Source organism: Wyeomyia smithii, chromosome 2 (genome assembly GCF_029784165.1).
Source record: "Wyeomyia smithii strain HCP4-BCI-WySm-NY-G18 chromosome 2, ASM2978416v1, whole genome shotgun sequence".
In the NCBI taxonomy this organism is placed as follows: Eukaryota; Metazoa; Arthropoda; class Insecta; order Diptera; family Culicidae; genus Wyeomyia; species Wyeomyia smithii.
In genome coordinates, this window is record NC_073695.1 from 67,585,134 (window position 1) to 67,605,306 (window position 20,173).

General features: G+C 37.9%; 2 protein-coding genes across 2 annotated transcripts; one reads left to right on the forward strand and one right to left on the reverse strand.

The window, feature by feature from the left end:
- The first annotated feature begins 3,255 nt into the window (after nt 1–3,255).
- LOC129724470 (LETM1 domain-containing protein 1) lies at nt 3,256–4,741 on the forward strand. The gene is made up of 3 exons (XM_055679404.1): nt 3,256–3,574; nt 3,632–4,006; nt 4,063–4,741. The coding sequence occupies exons 1-3, from the start codon at nt 3,459–3,461 to the stop codon at nt 4,679–4,681; spliced, it is 1,110 nt and encodes a 369-aa protein (XP_055535379.1). The 5' UTR covers nt 3,256–3,458; the 3' UTR covers nt 4,682–4,741.
- Nucleotides 4,742–4,871: 130 nt separating this feature from the next.
- On the reverse strand, nt 4,872–7,349 carry LOC129724471 (zinc finger CCCH domain-containing protein 3). Its single transcript, XM_055679406.1, has 5 exons — nt 6,580–7,349; nt 6,156–6,514; nt 5,933–6,088; nt 5,672–5,867; nt 4,872–5,606 (listed from the first exon to the last, which is right to left on the reverse strand). Exons 1-5 carry the CDS (start codon nt 7,162–7,164, stop codon nt 5,136–5,138), a joined length of 1,767 nt encoding a protein of 588 aa, XP_055535381.1. The 5' UTR covers nt 7,165–7,349; the 3' UTR covers nt 4,872–5,135.
- Nucleotides 7,350–20,173: the final 12,824 nt, after the last annotated feature.

Consider the following 20,173-nt stretch of genomic DNA (forward strand, 5'->3'; position numbering starts at 1 on the left):
GAATGAGATGAGGGGAGACCATACATACTAAACAGATATTTCAACCAGGTTTTCCGAAAAACAGCCTAAAATGATTGGGTCGATGCACAGGAGCCAAAACTCGATTCCAGGCGCCATTGTTAAATTTAAGATGGAAACTTCCGGTTTCTATCCGGAAAATGTCTCCAAACACCATTTCAAAATCCAAGATGGCGACTTCCGGTTTCTGAAAAACAGCGGCAAATGACCAAATGCCACCTAATATGGGTATTTCCGGAATTGTTATGATGCACTGAAACCACAAATCGACCTCAGACAACATTTTAAATTGTAAGATGGCAATTTCCGGTTTCTGGAAAACAGCCAAAAAATGGCCGATTTCCACCCAAATCTGTATCTCCACAACCAGAATGATGCCCAGCAGCTAAAAATCGATCACAGACACCATTTTGAATTCAAAGATGGCGACTTCTGGTGGCTGGTAAACAGCCGAAAATGATCAAATACCATTCAATATGAATGTTTTTGGAGCCAGAATGACACCCAGAGGTCAGAAATTGATCTCAACGAGCAATTTTGTTGATTTACAGCTTAATAAGCTATTATTCAGTGGATTTCGGTTGAACTATAGTTTAACAAGCCGTTATACAACAAAATTGTTTGTTGGGATTTCACATGCCATTTTGAAGTCCAAGATGACGACCAAATACCACCCAATATGAGTATTTCCGGAACCAGAATGATGCAAGTAGCTGAAAATTTAACCTCAGACACCGTTATGAATGGTAAGATAGCAACTTCCGGTTTCTGAAAAATAGCCAAAAATGGTCGATTCCCATATAATATGAGTATCTTTGGAACCAGAATGATACACAAGAGCTAGAATCGACCACAGACACCATTTTGAATTCAACATTCCAAATAATATTTATTTTTCTACATATCGTTAGCAAAGTGACCTTTTACATGCCATTTTGAAATCCAGGATGGTTACTTCCGGTTTCTGGAAAACTGCCGAAAATGACCGAATAACATCCAAATGGATGACGCTCAGGGCCCAGAAATTGTCTCCAAATGCCATTTTAAAATCCAAGATGGCGACTTCCGGTTTCTAAACACAGTCTAAAGTGACCAAATACCACCCAATATGGGTATCACCGGAATCAGAATGATGCAAGGAGCTAAAAATTGACCTCAGACACCATTTTGAGTTGTTAGATGGCAATTTCTGGGAAACAGCCGAAAATAACCGAATACTACTACATATGGATATTTCCGTAATCGAAATGATGTAATGAAGCCAAGCATTGACCCTGGACAACATTTTAAATTCGAAGATGACAACTTTTAGTTTCTGGAAAACAACGAATATAACTGAAATGCACCCAGTATGGGTATTTCCGGAATAGAGGTGATGTACGAAAACCAAAAGTCGAGGATGTTGTCATTCCGATAAAACCAATCATTTCAAACGATATAAACAAATCGCAAGGAATAAATGAATTTGAAATGTTTAAAATTATTAAATGAAGAACTAAAATAGGTGGGACGAAGTTTGCCGGGTCAGCTATTTGAACATAAAATGCTTTTCACACGGTTTTAAATAGTTTTTGTTTATTCAGAAACCGCGGCCCATTAAAAAATGAAAATTCTGAAGGGGCTACTGTAAGTTTTTGACATTTCAGCCGCTAAATAAACGTCACATCGGGTGATCAGAATCAAAACATTTCTTACCACAAATCTCGAGGAACATTTCAAAAGGTCCTATCTGACATTTGTAAACAAAACCCAATTTATGCGTATTCATTTAGAAGAGCTTCTTGTCTTTAAGCTTAGTGAAAAAAAAATTGTTTTTGATTTTTATAAAAAAAAATTATAGTATCCGAAAAAAAGTCCAATTTGAAAAGCAACACAATATCGCACAGCTTTCTGATTGGACCTTTTTACCTACTAGTAGGCCAATCTGTTATTCGAATAAAAACTTTGACAGATACAGATTGGACCTCTCATTTTAAACTGTTGCAAAACATGTTAAAATTCTTTATCAGTGAAATGAAGTGCAGAAGAGAAAAAATGAAGTTAGCTTCAGTCGTTGCTCGGTAAGTTGGAGAATTATTTCGGAATTACTTAAGTTATTTGTGATACTTTGTTTTGCTAGATGTCGCCGAGAGAATTGATTTGCGTCTTCGAAGTCCAAAGACCAGAAATCGCATGAAAATTTTTTATCGCGGTTTTAGTATGAGAGTATGTGATCTCTCCATGCAATCAACTGATTTGGAAGGCAAAGTTTAATACATATCATAATTTATGTAAAGTTATAAATTGAAACTAACTATACGATTACAGATTGTGAATCGTCATTCGAGGCTCAGTATCAACATCGACCATGTCACTACCGTCCTACTAATGGAGGTTGTCCGCACGACGGTATAGGGACATATAACTGTTCACCTTCTTGCCTCCATAAGATTGGTTCTTGTGATTGTGCATATAGTCACGAGTATAGTAAATTACGCATTACCTAGACGAATTCGGTAAATCTAGTTTATTCTTGTTTATTGTTATATACTAGATAGTACATTATTATTTTTAATATGATTCTAGATGGAAATTTGGCATTGGAAACTACGCACTGATCTCGAACATCTCGCCGTCATCGTTGTTTTTTCTCTCACGATATTTCATATTAATAAATAAATATAACATTCACTGTTTTGTTACCGTTTCTTTGTTTTTTTTTTAATCATTTAATTATTTTAAATATTTATACATCTCTAATCCTCTTGTATGAGCTTCCATTTATCATTTTCCTTCTTGACCCCTACTTCATCTTCTACGGTCTTTTCAGCGACGACTAAACTCTCATCACCTGCCATCATGTGGCTAATGGATTCCTATTTTGATACACAAAAGAATTTGATGTAAGAATAATGCTCGTTAGAAAATGAAACCTCCATGAAAATATATTGATAATATTTTTATGGAAATGTATCTAGAATTCGAATATCCTATGACAATCATTTCGTATTATTGTTGATCATAATAATAAATTGGTTCTTGTCGAGCCTTTGTAGTCATTGAATCAAAGGTCCAATGTGTTACCAATTTTAACTACTAGACCTATTAGGTAGGTCCTGTGTGATAATGAAAACAACATAGGTCCTATGTAACAAAAACATCAATAAAACCTGAAAAAAAGGTTAAAAACGTTAAAAAAGGCACTGGAGGTGAAGACGACGGTCTTTCACTACAATAAAGATCATATACGTAATTAAATTTTGTTTCTGTTAGAATTGGTAATTAAAAAAGATTTACAAAACTTCAAGTTCATTTTTCTCTGATTAACATCAATGTCAGATAGGACCTTTTGAAATGTTTCTCTAGAAATGTGATTGTATCGTGAAATCAACCAAAACATCGTCGAAATGATGTAATTAATACAAAAACACATATTTTATTACTACACGCCGTATTCTACAATGTCGCTATCTCTGCTGAAAAGTATCTGTCGGCAGCAGCAGCAGCATTTTGTTCAACGACAAGCTTCTGTGATCTGTACTCGACTTTGCCACCAGGGACTGCCGAAAAACGACGGGTAAGTTTACTAGATCAGCTGATGGGATACGATATTTCTATAATTAATTTACTCAAGCGAAAAGCAACACAATGGCAAGGAAAAGCTGGCCGCAAAGTACAGCCGTGAAAATGTTAAGCGAAACGTTCAAGGGTATGTTTTCTCGCGGTTTTTCGATTACGTTAAAAACTATGACAAAGTTCTGGAGAAGAAATTTCCCTCGGCAATGCACGTGTATCGAGTTTTTCTGGTCGGAGTCAAAGAGTTTTTCAACGACATGAAAAAGCTAGTCAAAATCACCAAAATCGTCTATCTGAACGATAATAATCTTCGCTGTCTGACTCGCAAGGAAATCGAACTGTACTACCAAATGCCGCGGGACATGAAGAAGGTGGCCCCGGTCCTGTTGATTTCCGCTCTTCCCTTCGCAAACTACGTGGTCTTTCCATTGGCGTAAGTTTGTAATTTTTAGCTGCACAATCAAATGAAATATATTGTCTCTCTTACAGATATATGTATCCTCGAACATTTCTGACATCTCATTTTTGGTCCATCCAACAAAAGGTAGACTTTGCTCAGCAGGACCTAAGGCAAAGATTACAGTACAACCGTAAGGTGTTTCGCTGCATGCAGGCTAAATTGGACGTGCTCAAGAGAACGCAGGATCCTCACTATGAGAAATTTAGCTATATATTAGGATTACTTGGCAGCGGTTTGCATCCCACATCGGATGAAATTCTGGATGTGAAAGATTTATTCACTAGGCCACCACTGCAGCTGAGTCGTTTATCATCGGTACATCTAAAATATCTCTGCCGGTTACATGATCTACATTCGGGACTGATGAGAAGGTTTCGGCTGTCGGAACGAGCGTACGTCATTCATCACATAGATCTAGCGATTAAGCGGGAGGGTGGTGTCCATAATATGTCACTAGAATCGCTGAAACATGCCTGCTTTCTGCGAGGTTTGAATGCCACCAACATGAGCACGGAGAACATGATCGACTGGCTGAATGAGTGGGTCAAAGTGTCCTTAATTGTCAACCAAGACAACGTAAGTCTTTTCCTGCATCTTCCGATTCTGCTCTCATACAATCATCCGAACAATTGGATTCTAACACACTGAGAAGATGGCCGTTCCTTATTTTGTTATGAATAAACTCAGCTTTTGAAACTTTGGACTTAAGCAACAGTTTTATTCACATTCTAGAGAACATTCTTTGCATTTTGTTGATAATTACGTATAAATTTGTATTCTTTTGAAAACGATATGTTTTGGACTACGAATTCGGATTACATAGTAAACCACAGTAAAGTTTCTCTCGCTCTTTTATTTGTTTTTATTAACCAAACAGCACAGCTTAGATTCAAGTATAACGACTGCTGCTTCAATTCATCACTTTTTTACTTGCTGATAAATTAAAAACCATTTACTTAACTCAATAATTACGAACTATGTAAAATTTCGCCTAAATTTATCTTAGCATTATACCGGAAGAATTGAAGCCGAGCATTAACAATCACACATTATAATATAGTTATCATTCAATTAGCAATGGCAAAGAGTAACGTCGACCGTTTCATAAAGGTATATACGATGGCAAAGGTCCCAGCTTGACTCTTCTGGCGATCGTAGTTGTTGCACCATCTTCTTCACTTTCACTATCTTCATCACTGTCAATTACTATCACTTCTTCCTTTTTATTCACTGACCCCCCCAAAGAAGATCCCGCACCCAAATGCCCTTGCTTCATTTTTTCCACCTTACCTAAAACACGTTTGAGTTGGGCTCTCTCAGCAGCATTCAGCCGGTCACCGTCCTTTGCGCTGGATTCGTCAGGTTTGTCCGAGTAGTATCTTCGAATTGAAGTGACGACACTCTCCTGGCGCATCGCAGACGATTCGTTAGGCAAACGGTTGACAACCGTTTCTTGAGATCGCTTGGTCGATGATTTCTCATTAGGGCGCCCATGTTGATAAGGGCACTTGGCCACTTTGCATACCCCTAAGCGGTCGAATTGTGGACAAACAAACACGTGTCGTCGTTGGCACTTAAATTGATAACCAAAAACAAATCTTTTTTTAGCCTAGGCAAGGCATAACGCACCTATCTTACCTTATCTGCTAGAGGACAGAAACCTTTAAGAAAATCTTCACAAACCCGTTCCTTCTCGCTGACTTTTTTGTGCAGGTATGGGCACTCGTTTCGGTCGCATCGTCCTTCAAGATAAAACCGACAGACAGGCATTTTTTCAAGCGATACATTGTGTGACAGTAAACAATCCACATTAGAGCATTCACCTCTCAAAAACCTGTTCAACGTGATCCAAAAAGTATCATTAATAATAGTTGATCATACTAAACGGCAGACACTTACTTCGAGCAAATCGTCACATGCCTAGGATCATGCACCTTGGGGCATCGTCCATGTGCGAAGGCCGTACACTTTCCCAGCCGTCGGTAGATCGGACAAGGCACATTGCATTTGCGCAATTTATTCGTCAAAACCTGAATGCTTTTTTGCTTTGCCTGGCTGCAAAGGCAACACACAGTATCTATTATAGAAGCTTATTTATCATGCGTATCAACATTAGTCCTACCTCAAATGGCTTCTCGTTCGATGCACATCTGTTTTAACGAAAGTTCCATCGGTCTTTGGCATGTACGTGAGCCGTCCAATGTCAATACGTACGAGCTTAGCTTCAGACGACAATCCTTCCGACATGGAGGGCACCTTTCGTAGCTTGTTTCCACTGGGATCTAGTAAAAATGTTGTTCCGCGGATCTTAAGGCAACGTTCCTTATTGGTGGAAGTGTTCTGTGGGGTGGCGTTTGACACCTGCAGCTTGGTGGTTGATGATCGGTACAGTAATCCGTTGATATTAATCATAACTAGTTTTTTGTTGGGGGAGGCATAGGATGCGGGTCTTCCGGTGGATGCAACCGACGGTGATTTAGCCTGTCTCCTGTGAATGTACGGAAAATTGTAATAAACTTCGGCAGCTGTGAATAGAGAATGGTAACTTCCAATTTAAGTAATCTTCGGTCCGTAACAATAACTTTCTGCGGGTCAAGAGATGTGCTTCTGATCAGCGAGTATGGTCGAATTAGATTTTTGGCTTTGATGATGGAATTCGATGAACTAAATTTATTAACTAACTTGTAGCGTTTTCTGATATTAACGTCAGTCTTTGCGGAAACGATATTCGGTACTACCGGAGTGGATCGGACTAGCTTATTCTTACTTATTTTCACCAATGGTGCTAGAAGCGGTTCTCGAGGAAAGGCGGAGGGTTTAACCGTCATTGTGGAAGAAGCTCGAACCAATTTTCTCTTGGTATGCTTAATAATAGGATTGAGCAATGACGTTGCTTTCAAGGTCGTTTCACGGAAGACAAGTTCTTCAAGCTGTTTCTGTTTTTGTAATTTTTCAATAAACACCGGATTAAGATGGATGTTTGGAGCAGGCTGAGCTAAAAAAGAATTGCTTGTAACTGTGGGAACTGACGGCTGAAAAATTCTTTTTGCTAAAAAGTTCCGATTGATATGAGCCTTTTTGAAGTCGGGATTGATGAAAATCTTCGATGGTTGTACGTGCATTTTGTCCATCGTATCAGCTGAGTGGGCTTTCGAAACAACTGTATTTAACGGAATAATTACGTAAACTTGACACAAAGCACTGGAAACGTTTATCGTAAATTATATGCACTTCTGACAATACAATAGGATTTTCTTTGTGTTTACTTTGTTAAAATTCGTCATTAGAGGTGGTCAGTATTAATCGAATGAACTTTTGGTCGAATATCGCGACACAGCGCCCCTTGTGCTCTAGCGTTAAAATGTGACGGTAATGTAATAACTGAATACTGGAGGTGTCGCTACCTTTCAAATTAGTTAGCCTATACACCAGAGAGACGCCGAGACACTCACCGTTAAGGCAACTGTCAACATCAAAACGGGCGATCTGTATAATTTTGCATTGCCGTTATCCGTTTTGATGTTGACAGTTGCCTTAACGGTGAGTGTCTTGTAATTTCTCTAATATATAGGTTCCCTATTTTAAATAATGGTTTTATTCGACATGCAGTTGGCGCTGCAAGAAAATGTAGTTTCCTTTGTTAAGGATTTCCGAAATACTTCGTGATAAGGGCGAATCTAACAAACTGTAAATAAAATGAGATTATACCGAAAACGTATGAAGTGAACTACTATCTACCTTCAAACTTCGAGAAAATAATGTATCTCTTTTATAACTATTGAAAAGTTCGATGTTTATTAAGGGCGAAAACTACTTTATATCAAAATGAAATAGAATGAAGAATAAGCCGTGTACCGTAAACTGGGGTGACTTTGATCACTTTTTTGAATATATCTTGAATATTTCGAGAATGTACTGAATACCAAATTGTTTGACATTTTTAAAATGAGTACTGGCACGCATTGAGCAAGATCCAGTCACTACCACAAAAGTTTAGCAACAGTTCTGCTGTTTTGAAAGGTGCTCTAAAATTTTCACATCGATCATCATTCCGGGGTGACTTTGATCACTTCATTGTTTTGATTAATTTGAAGTGAAACTTTACTGCTTTGCCAAATTTGAACAATTTAAAACGACTTAAATGAGTTTATTATAATGAAAAAGCAATTCAGGGGCTATTCACATTCCACGTCAACAGTCTATTAGGCGAATGTCAAAGGTTTATACAAACTTTTAGGATATTCATGAACGACCGTTCATGGAGAGTAAAGGGGGTCTAAAATCACCAAAAACTAGTCCACGTGAAATAAGGCTTACCCAATAGTCCAAAAGTGCATGTTTCGTGACGTCTTGGGTTGTTGTGAGAAAAAAAACATATAATATACTGTTAAGATTATTAGGACTCAACATTACCTTTGAGGAAAAATTTAGAAAAACAATAATGAAAACCGTAGTATCAATATTTTTTTAGTTTAAGAACTAGTCTGGGCACAAAATAAACAAACTTCACGTATCGCAGCTTGTTGTTTGGTATCTGCTTGAACCAATTGTTTGTATGCAATAAAAATCGCTCAAAATCCACTTTATTTTAAAATTAATATTCTAGCATGAAAAACACTCTTTTAATAGCTGGAAATGCATGGAAAGTAGCAAAGTAAACATATCTAAACATAATTAGTGAAGATGATGACAAATATCAAGCTTTTCGAGCGCTTTTTATCACAAATTCAAAAAAGGGATAGAGTGATCAAAGTCACCCCGGTGATCAAAGTCACCCCAGTTTACGGTACCTTCTTTCGAAGCGTGGACTGTATTTTAATTTGGTTCGATTAAAAACGCGTCTGGTTATTACGAATTTTGAACAAAGAATGAATTTATTTTAAAGGTAGGAGTGTATGTGTGTTTTAATACAAAGTTGCCAAATAATATTTGAAGCAGGGTTGCCAATAAATTGAATAAAAGAATTTCCTCTCAACAAGCCCTTTTTGCTGTTTACGTTAGTGAAAGGCGAAACTTGACTTCATCTTGATGAATGGGCGAAATCGAAGTTGTCAACAAAATAAACATCAAAAGCAAAGGGCGTACTCCGATACAATAACGTAAACAAGGCGTATTGACGATTTAACGCAAAACTAAGAACTATCCTGCGACTTCTGGATTTGAACTTCAGAACTAGAAAATGATGATAGATTTAATTTTTAACGAAGGCTGATATACAGAGGAGACTGTTTTTCATGCGGTATTTGCGTAAAATGAATGTTTTCGGCGTCAAAAAGAATACAGCTGGTTAGAAACTTTCAGCAGTATCTAGTAGACTGCTTACTGTCAAGAAAATACATATGGAATTGCAAATATATGAGATCCGGTTTAGTTTCTAATTCAAGGTTATGCTTTTACAGGAGTTGGTAGGCACATAGCGTGTTGGAATTGCATTTTCTTAGTTTAAATCTACCGTTAAGTGAAAAAAAAATGTAATTTTTAAAAGTTTCTCGCTACATAAACTCATGATAACTCACTGCAAATAGACTCTTGCTAGGTTAAAATGCAAGCCTACAAATAATCATCATCATTTTTACTGCAGCGCCAGCTTTTAGTCGTATAGTCATTTTAATCGCCCATAGTAAAGGGCGATACTGTCGAGCAGATGAAAACAAGGCGCATAATAAAGGGCGATACTGTCGAGCAAATCAAAATAAGGCGCATAGTAAAGGGCGATACTATCGTGCAGTTCAGAATTAGGAACAAAGTATAGGGCGTTTGCGATTGTCAAAATTGCTGCATTGACTGCAATTTTTTTTATTTTCTTCCGCTGACTTGAAAGTTAATTTATTCCTGCGCGGGTTGTGTGATTTGTTTACGGGTAGTCTCTTACGAAATGAATATTTGATTTCCAGTATCAAGCAACTCAAAAAAGACTGTATATTTCGATTTCCTTAACCCCGGTAGAGTTAAGCAAGAGTCATTTATGAGGCAAACAACCCGAATTTAGTGAGCGTGACTGAGCTGTCAGGAGGCTCTATTTAAGACGCAAGTAAGAAAGAGATGCCAGATAATTGTTTACGAACTTAGCACGTGCGGTGGTGGGTTGAAGCTGACAAATTTTACAGTGCGCCAGGGATACCAAATGTGCAGATTTGTCTGTAAAACGCAGATTTTTGGAGTCGGTGTGCAGGTATTTATTGATTTGCAGATATTTGCAGTTTTTCCACGGTTTCTGCAGATTTTTGTTAGAGTCTCCTTATATTTGCGCAGATTTTCTTAAAATGTGTGCAGATTTTTACCGACTTTTCCTTGCGCGAGCGAAATTTTTTCGGATCACGGATCCATTTTTTTCAGATTTCGAGCACATTTTTCCGGTTTTTTCGAGCAGTTGCAGACATTTTTCAAAAACATCTGGCATCTCTGCAGTGCGCTTCGGGCAGCACGGCAGGTCAGAACTGGGTCAAAATCGAGCGAATAAAAAAGGGTTCTGACAGCAGTAAGTGCGCTTCCAGGTCAAAACGTGGTGAGCTGGTGGAATAAAGAAATTCGCTATTAGTGGTCGATTCGATAAAATTGATAGTTTTCCAGCTCTTACCGATATTATTGCAAGTGTTGCCGTTTTTAATGTAGAAATTTTGAGCAGTCGTAATTTGTACATAATCGACAATTTTATACAATCCCAGTTTATATTTGCGATAAATTTATTTGTTTTATGTGTTGATATGAAAAAAAAAAACACATAAGCCTCACAAAAACAGTGTTATATCCACCTTCCTGACACGTTCGTAGCCTGTATTTTTGTATACGAGGGAATGAAATGGCATGTTACACTGCTGTGCTTCACTTTGCTATAAACAGCGACATCGATAGATTAGGCAACACTGAACGGGATTGAAGAGCACGTCAGATGTCTTCCCTTTGCGGCCATTGTTGTTTGGGGCTCGGCATCGAGGGGTTTGTCATAATGGGGGTACTGTCAAACTATAGGTAATGGGATTACGGTGTCAGGGAGGTGGTTATATCGTTGCAAAAACAGCGACCTTACTATTTGTGAGAATTTTCATGCGTCTGGCAGCTTTGACTATAATCCAGCGCTTCCATCACTAAAGTGGTTAAAGTCGCAAGTTGCAGAAAGATGTCGTTAGCATTCCAAACGAGTAAGAATTTACACGCGATTTCTGGAGTTTTTTATTCTAGCTTGGATATCTGTTATCTGTGATTAAAGCAAGTACAAGAATAAGAATAAAAATTGTGTTGTTCGGGAAATAGAGCACGCAAAGATATCGCCACAGACTAACAGACATAACACTTCTGATAAATTTTCATCAAAATCATTGTTCGGACGATTCCAGTACTTTACGTAAGTAACACTAGCACCATCTGCTGTCGTGTTCGCGCTGCGTCATGCATTTCGACACCAGCGCTAGCATTACGGCATGTGTCAAATGGGGAACCACAAAATATGTATGAGATTGCATGACAGCGCCACAAGCGGCGGTGTCGCGTGAAGACTGTTATTGGATTGGGAATTTGAAATGATCGTTTTTTTGTGACGATGGAGCTAGGTTCCAGTGTTACGTCTGTTAGTCTGTGATATCGCTATAGATGAACATTTTTTTAGTGATATTCGATTTCATGTTTAGTGAGTAAAAATGGGATGAAAATGACTAAGGCCGATGAATTGTATGTGTTAATGTACAGTCGTAAGTAGAGCTGTACAGGGTGTCACCGTGAAAGTAATTCACACATTTGAATGCCTCTTTTCGCATTTTGAGACCTACCCTATTAGGCCCTATTTAGAGTTCAGAGTGAAGTGAAAATCCCATACAAAATGTTCATTTTTTCACGCTCGTGAAAAATTCAACCTGCAAAAATTTCACTTCGCTTGGAACTGTAAACAAATTCGATCCAGCTAAATCGAAGGTTGTGGATCTCTTTTTTTTTCATTCATTTCATTTCATTTATCTGTAGTTTAATTCATAAACGATTCATGAAGATGTTCTGGTTTTTATGAGGATGCGGATCACACCTTTCAATAAGTGATAAACAATCCGTTCAACGCACATTGCTATTGTTTTGAGAGGTATGCTTTTGTGTTGAACAACATACAGATTGCAGAAAATTGATCTTATAACACTAAATGAAGGCACAGCTCTTCATCTAACTAAAAGAGTTAGATAGCAACTAAATTAAAAGAGTTAAAGTTAGATGGTGTAAAAAACAACTTGTAGAGTAGACTTCAAATAAAAACATGATATCAAGAACCAAACCAACAGAATCGGGCTAGCTTCACAGCTAGCAATATGCTATGCCCGAGAAGCCAATCTTCCAGTTTAAATTCTTATAGTTTTTTTTTACAGGAGATCCAGTCACACAGTTAGATTTCAAAATTTTCCAATTTTTATGTATGTTTACCAGTTTTATCAAGAGTTCAGGCACACAAAATTTAATTGCTTTTGCCTTTTGTTAAAAATTTTTAGAATGAAAAGCTTATGAGCTCAATGATCTCCAAAAATTCTTTTAGTTGAGTAAAAGATTAAACAAAAGCAAACAATCACAAAACGTTTACGTGCAAAAAATTTCTGTAAATAAATAGGGCTTACCTGGGCGCATGATAAATAAATATATATGATGCAATTGTAAAAGCTTTGTCGTTTCTGTAGTGTATTATCCCTGTATGCGAAACTGACACTAGATTCAATGATTTCTTTATTGTGTAACCTGTGCGGTTGCAATTTTAGCATCGAATGGAAAATTGACCTAATTTTGTGTAACGCTACAAGAGCGTGTACGCGTAAAAATAACCCTAATTTAGGGTATTGCTGCGAGAGAATGTATAAGTGAAAATTACCCGCATTTTAACACTCCCGTAAGAGCGTGTACCCAACATGATAACTGCTCACCACTGATTGCTGAATATCGTTAACTTGAATTTTTTTATTTTCATTCGTTTTTCCGTTAGTGAACGATATAATCGCGATAGATAGGTGTAGTAATTTTTTTGTCATAGTTGTGAATTAATGTTTAGCGTTAGATAGGCCGGAATTTCCCTCTAGCTGTGGAAAAGTGATGTGCTGAATGCTGACTTCGACGTCTAGGCGGGTTTATTGTGGTCGGCAGCGATCTCAGGAGAATTAGTTTAGTCTCGACCTCGGTAAACGACTTACATCACGTTTGATTGTTGTCGTGTGAAAGCGAAGATTGTTCCGCTTTTCGTGTAAGTCCAACGAAGGTTGTCCTGTTGGCCCGTGGATTGAGTACTATCGTGTTTGCTCGCCGGATTGGCAAAAGAACACCGCCTGCCGAGGATTGTCGCAGCAGCTGGGAGACCTGGAGCTGCAGAAGCAGCTGGAAATCCGCCCTAGACGACCATCCCGGAAATCGCCAGCAACGACAGCTGAGGGAAAATCAGGAATAAACGCGATAAGTTTTGTTTTGTTTATTTCGATTGTTTTTTCTTTAGTGTTGCAGCAAAAGTCCGAAATCCGATAGAGGTACACGCCGCCCTGTAAAAGGGGATCTGCCGAGCAAAAGAAGCAACCCAAAGAGTAGCCAACTGCCTTCTGCAGTTGGCGATATTAGTGTTTAGGGTTACCCCCTCTAATAATTGTGAACCCATTTAAAGCACAAATTAAAACACATAAAACATAAACACATAAGGTTTCACTGATTTTAGGATCCAGTTTTTTTTTCAGTTTTATTTTAAGTATTCCCACAGATTGTTTAAAAAATGTTAGTGGCCTGCGCTGGGTGAAGATTTTGTCCGTTTGCGTCTTCCTGCTGGCCCGTACACAGATTTTAATGCAACCTTCATAGCAAGTTTCGAACGCTTTCATTGCACCTAAATGCACAGAGACATCTCCGGCAAGAGACGGATAAAGTGTGCTGTGACATGCGAACTGCACTTACTCGTCTCTTTGGAAACGATTGTACAGTGTGAGATGAACTGCTCTTACTCGTCTCTTTTGAAATCAATGTGTAGTCTCCCAACGACGTGTGCTTTGCACGCAAAAAAAACGAGTAGCATCTGATCCCTGACTCTCAGATACAAAATCTCTCTCTTCTTCGTCTCTTACTCCTTCCAAATTTTGGAGACGTGCACAAGAATCTGCGAGACGCACGAAGATTTTTTACACAGCTCTGAGTAGTTAGACGATTTCTGGCGTGTGGATTGTGATAATTTTAAGAAGCGTTTGCGAGCCGTAAACTTCACTACATCAACTTAGAACCGGAGAAGAAAAGTTCATCTGTTTTAATTTTATGGCATAAATAAAATGTATCACTTCACGGTTACGCTCTGTAAATTTAAGCAAGGCAAGGCGAATCGCTTCGCATTCACTATGACACAACCTCAAAAAAAATAAGATTTCGGGGCGCTCAGAAGTGCCGTTGATGTTGTCACTTGAGTGGCACACGGTAAGTCTGTTGATTTTCTGGTTATTGCGAATTACAATTTGCATATGACGTTTTTCCATCGTCCAACAAGTTACATTGTCCGGTCATGGTAAAGGAGGCAAAGTCAAGGAAAAGAGAAGGTACTGTTTATTTCGTAAAAAAAGCAAAGCGAAACCTTGGTGCAACATTCCGATTCGGAACTTGACCTTCTGTTTATTTATACACAGACTTCGCAGCCGACTGTTTAGTGTACAAGACAATTGCGGGGCGCTACGATCTGTACCTGTTCTTTTCGTACCGGGGCCGAAATCATCACCCACTGCATAATGGAAATTATGAGCGTTGGTGTTTAAGAACCAGTCGATCTGGCGGCTGTAATGAAGTATCTTGCTGCAGAAATGTTGGAATTGGCGGGGAACACTGCTAAAGATAATAATAGAACGAGAATTATCTCGCGTCATCTGTAGTTGGCAATCCGATGGGAGAACAAGCTTTTATCTGGCATCACTATTGGATAGGTAGCCCTTTTGCTGAAAATCCAAGCTGCACTGCTCCCGAAGAAAACAAGAAAGAAAGCAAAAATTGAATGATTCCAAGCTTTGTGGAAAATAAAACTAACCGTCCTTTTTGAGACGATCACGATCGTATTTTCAGTTGAAGCAGTAAAATGAGCTTATGCCTCTATTTCAAACGTGCCATAACATTTTCATCGAGCAGGAGGCAGCTCCATTCACGCTGTTTTATTTTGTCGTAGAAGTGGTACTCTATCTACAACTGTGTTCCAGCAACCTTCAACATTATTTTCGAATGACTTCAATTCTATTAAACAATGCTTCAAGGTTACCAAATCTAATAAAAGAAAATAATTGAAATTTACTGCTACTCACTATCAAATTGATTAACCCAATCGAGTATATTTCCAAACCTATTGCGAGAAATACATAAGATAGGCTGTCTACGTTAGTTTTGCGGTCGTGTCTTACAAATAACTTCCACTATATTTTTTTAGAAGAAATTGAAATTAGTCAAGTGTATTTATTGTCTAGTTAAGTTAAGAACTCATTAAAATTAATGTATTTTCAGTACAATTTCACAATAATATGGTCGGAGATTGCGGGCTCGAGTTCCGCCTGGACGAGGGAACTTTTTTCTAAGTCTGAATCATATCCTCAGCCCGTGTTCATCTTTCGCATCCTCGAAAAAATCACATACATTGCCTACTTTACAACTTAAAATAATATGATACAGGATTATCAACAAATATTAAAGATTTCCAGGAGAAAATATCTATCTATTGTTCGTACCACACTAGGGTTTGCAATCCCGGGAACGATTTCCCGGGAAATACATTTTCCCGGGTTTCCCGGATCCCGGGAACCGAAATATTGAAAATTCCGCAAAATTTACTGTAGTTTTCTATGCAAAAGTGCAATAAAATTAAATACTCTCTCAAAACACGAAACTGACGTCGCCAAACTGTATTGCAGCACTAAAGTGGGCATTACACGAAGCAAATATTTGCTTAAAATGACGGTCAATATTTGTTCGCCTTGCAATATTGAGGTAATTGCTCCAATTTTTTGTCATTATTATTTGCTGTTTAATTCAGAAACCGAAAAATCAGCCCATTATTTGCTTTTTAATGTCGTTATTTGCTTGTTAATAAGCGAATTTTTGAATTGATAAAAAAAATATACTTACCTGTAAATTGATAAACAATTTTGAAACCAATAGAAAACCAGGAAAGTTCCAGTTAATCAATTCATATTTTTACACGGAATCCTACTCTCTAATCAATGGTGAGAGCAACTTCAAATAAGTTTGAATGTGCTGAGAGGCTTTGCTACCGTTCAAGCAAACAGAGTTTTGAGCAAATATTTGTAACAGTGTATAGTATAGCAATCCCGAAGAGTATAGTATCCCGGAGAAATATATTTTCCCTACAAAATGCCGTACCAAATATAGCGAATATATATTTCAGGTGCCTGTCTGCCTAACACTTAGTTTTCTCTTCAACAAAGTAAAAGAATTGGACACTTCAGTTTTTAATAAAATGTAGCAAAATCTGAAATCAATGATTTAGAAGTATTCCAGAATTCAAACACCAGCGGTGATTTAATGGACTCAAGCAAAGTTTTACAGAAGAAATTACATAGTCTTGGTTAACCGTAAAAACATCAGCGGATCTAAAGTGATTGTTTGACGACATGAAAATCCTGAAACCGCTTCTTCTGCAAATATTTGCAAAAAAATTCGGTCGTAAAGTTCTGAACTTGAATATGTTTTTTTTTTTCAATTCATTTTTCAAGCGAATTAGTAAAGAAATTGTTACCTTTTACGAATAAACTTTATTTTAAATCCCTTTTTGCTGAGAATTTTTTTATTCCCGGTTCCCGGGAATTCCCGGGAAATGGGAGTTTTCATTCCCGTTTCCCAGGAAATCAATTCCCGGGAATATTACAAACCCTATACCACACTCTTCACATGTAGTGACAGTAGCACTCCACGATATTTAAAAATTACTCTGTTTTTTTGTCGATAATCTGGCGTGCTTGTTCTAGCTTTAAGCAATTATACGAAGTGCGATAATATCTCATTGTACATAAAATCACACTTAATCATTATGACCCTTGTTTGTTATTCTCATAGTAATTTCGTCTGAAGTTTTTGCGCCAAACTTGCCTTTACATACTATTGTTTTGTCAACTCTGCTTTTAATCCCAATAATTGCCAAGCTGTCGTCAATGAAAAAAACGAACTGGTTGATAAACCAGTCTGCATCTAAGATGAAGGAGCGAACATGAATCATGGCAAGATTGAAATGCAATTAGGAACTAGTTAATAAAAACCTAAATTAATCCACCTAGCGGTCAGACCCAGCCTTTCTCATTCAATTTTTTATTTGTAAAAATAGATTTGCATGAACGCTTCAATCCAATAAATGTATATTCACTCTTCAGGTTCTAAAATATTGATGTTGTAATCTTTACATATAAAAATGCAGTCAAGTCTGTCTGTCTGTCTGATCCATATAGGCCCGAAAACTACCGAACCGATCGACGTGAAAATTTGTATGTAGGGGTTTTTGGTGCCGATAAAGGTTCATATGATAGTTTGAGAACCCTCCCTCTTCTGGAAGGGAGGAGTCCCATACAAATGAAACATAAATTTCTGCACAACTCAAGAACAAACCAAGCAAATGAAACCGAATTTGGCATGTGGATGTTTTAAGGGGTAACTAATATGTCCATAATAGTTGGATGAAACACAAATTTGTGCACATCTCGAGAACTAATCAACCAAATGGAACAAAATTTGGCAGGTAAATGTTTTTAGTGGTAACAAATTCAGGGGGTAGACAAAATTATTGAGACCGGCAAAATTTTGTCGAAATTCAAACGATCAGAACTTCACGAAAAATGAATCAATTTTGACAAAACGGGTCTCATTTTACTGGAAAACTGTCCTACTTTCCAAATATTATGTGAAGACTTGATGCGGCCAATCGACACCGGAAATGTTCCGGATTTTAGGAGTGTGTGTCAAAATGTTCATTTTTGCAACGCTTAGAACATTTTCTGATAGCTAGTTTCTCGTAGATTTCTACGTGTTAATAAACTAGAATTCATTCCGAGTTCATTGATACCCAAAAGTTTGAGAATCCGTCAAGGAACTATCGAGATAGGAGTTATTTAATTATGAGTGTTGTTTTTGGCAGGTTTTTTTCCTGTTGGGTGCATACATATGTATTCCATTTCTGCCAGTTAGTAGCTTTATGCAGTATCTGGGGCCCTAAATATTAGGGGTCTTCACATCGAGCTCGTATACGAATACCCAACCGTAAACTGTGTATCTTCCATTACTCGTCAATGGTGGTGACTATTTTTACGGCTGGGTATTTGTTTACGAGCTCGACATGAATACCCATATTGTAAATATACTGGTAAAAGCGGCAAACGTAATGAGTGGTAGTGTAGTTTCATATATACAGTGTACGAGGCACCCGACTGGGTGGTAGTTGCGACGTCAATTTCAATATCGCACGCTAGCCTGGGGGCTAATGCGGGCTCGATCAACTAGATTAGTTGAGAGAATTCGTTATCGATATTGTTCTCGGCACATTTTGCATGTTGTAGGATAAGTACAACGATATACCGTGCCCCAGTGCTGAGTCGAGAAAATTTCCAGCTCAAAAAGTTCCTCGACCTGATCGGGAATCGAACCCGATATCACAACCGTGTGGAAGAGCTAGGCGACCGATATCGCTAACCACAGAACCACGGGGACCACATACAGTTGTGACGTCACAATCATAATTTTTGTTCGGTAAGTTCATTACTTTAACGGTAAGTTATCACTTTCCAACTCCGGAATTTAAGGAATTGATGTCTAACTAAGCTTGGTGTGGTAAGCGGATTTCCAGCAATCAGTATACACTCAACTCTCCTTCACTCGATGTTATGTGTCCCGATAATCTCCTCAACTCGATGAATATCCAGAGTATTTGGCCCACTGTACTCATTTTTTTTTGATTTACCTTTATAACTCTATACCCTCGATGATCCTTGTCCCTTCGAAATCAAATTAGGGAGAGTTAACTGTAATACCATGGATGTTTACTTGTATGAGTGACACAAGCGATTGACACCCGACTCCCTCTTCTATAAGGGAGGGATCCCATGAAAATGAAACATAAATTTCGCACAGCTCAAGAACCAATCAAGAAAATACAACCAAATTTGGTATGTGAATGTTTTTAGAGGTTATATAATGGTTGACGCCCCTCCCTCTTCTGAAAGTACATGTTTCTTCACAAATTTCTGCACATCTCGCGAACTAATCAACTAAATGGAACCATATTGGCAGGTGAATGTTTTTAGTGGTAACAAATATGTTCCATAATCGACCTCAGACAACATTTGGATTGTAAGATGGCAACTTCCGGTTTCTGGAAAACAGCCAAAAATGGCCGATTTCCACCCAATATAATAACATCCGGATCTAGAACAATACACAGGAGCTAAAATCGACCACAGATAGCATTTTAAATTCTAAGATGGCGACTTCCGGTTTCTGAAAACAGCAGAAAATGACCAAATACCACCCAATATTAGTTTTTCTTTAACCAGTATGCCGTTTAAAATCCAGAAATTGTCTCCAAATGCCATTATGAAATCCAATATGGCGACTTCCGGTGTCGAAAAAACAGCGGCAAATGACCAAATACCACCCAATATGGGTATTTCCGGAACCATAATGATGCACTGGAGCCACAAATCGACTTCAGACAACATTTTGAATTGTTAGATGGCAAATTCCGGTTTCTGGAAAACAGCCTGAAATGGACGATTCCCATTAAATATTAGTATTTCTGGAACCAGAAAGATGCACAGAAGCTAAAAATTGATCACAGACACAATCTTGAATTTTAAGATGGTGACTTCCGGTGTCTGGCAAACAGCCGGAAATGACCAAATACCATTCAATATGAATGTTTTCAGAACCAGAATTACGCCTAGATGACAGAAATTGATTTCACAGGCAATTTTAAAGTCCAAAATGACGACTTTCGGCTTCTGAAAAACAGTCCAAAGTGACAAAATATCACCCAATATGAGTTTTTCTTTAACCAGTATCCTAAATACAATTTTGAAATCCAATATGGCGACTACCGGTTTGTGAAAAACAGCCTAAAATAAACAAATACTATCCAATATGAGTATCTCTGGAACCAGAATGATGCAAGGAGCTAACAATTGACCT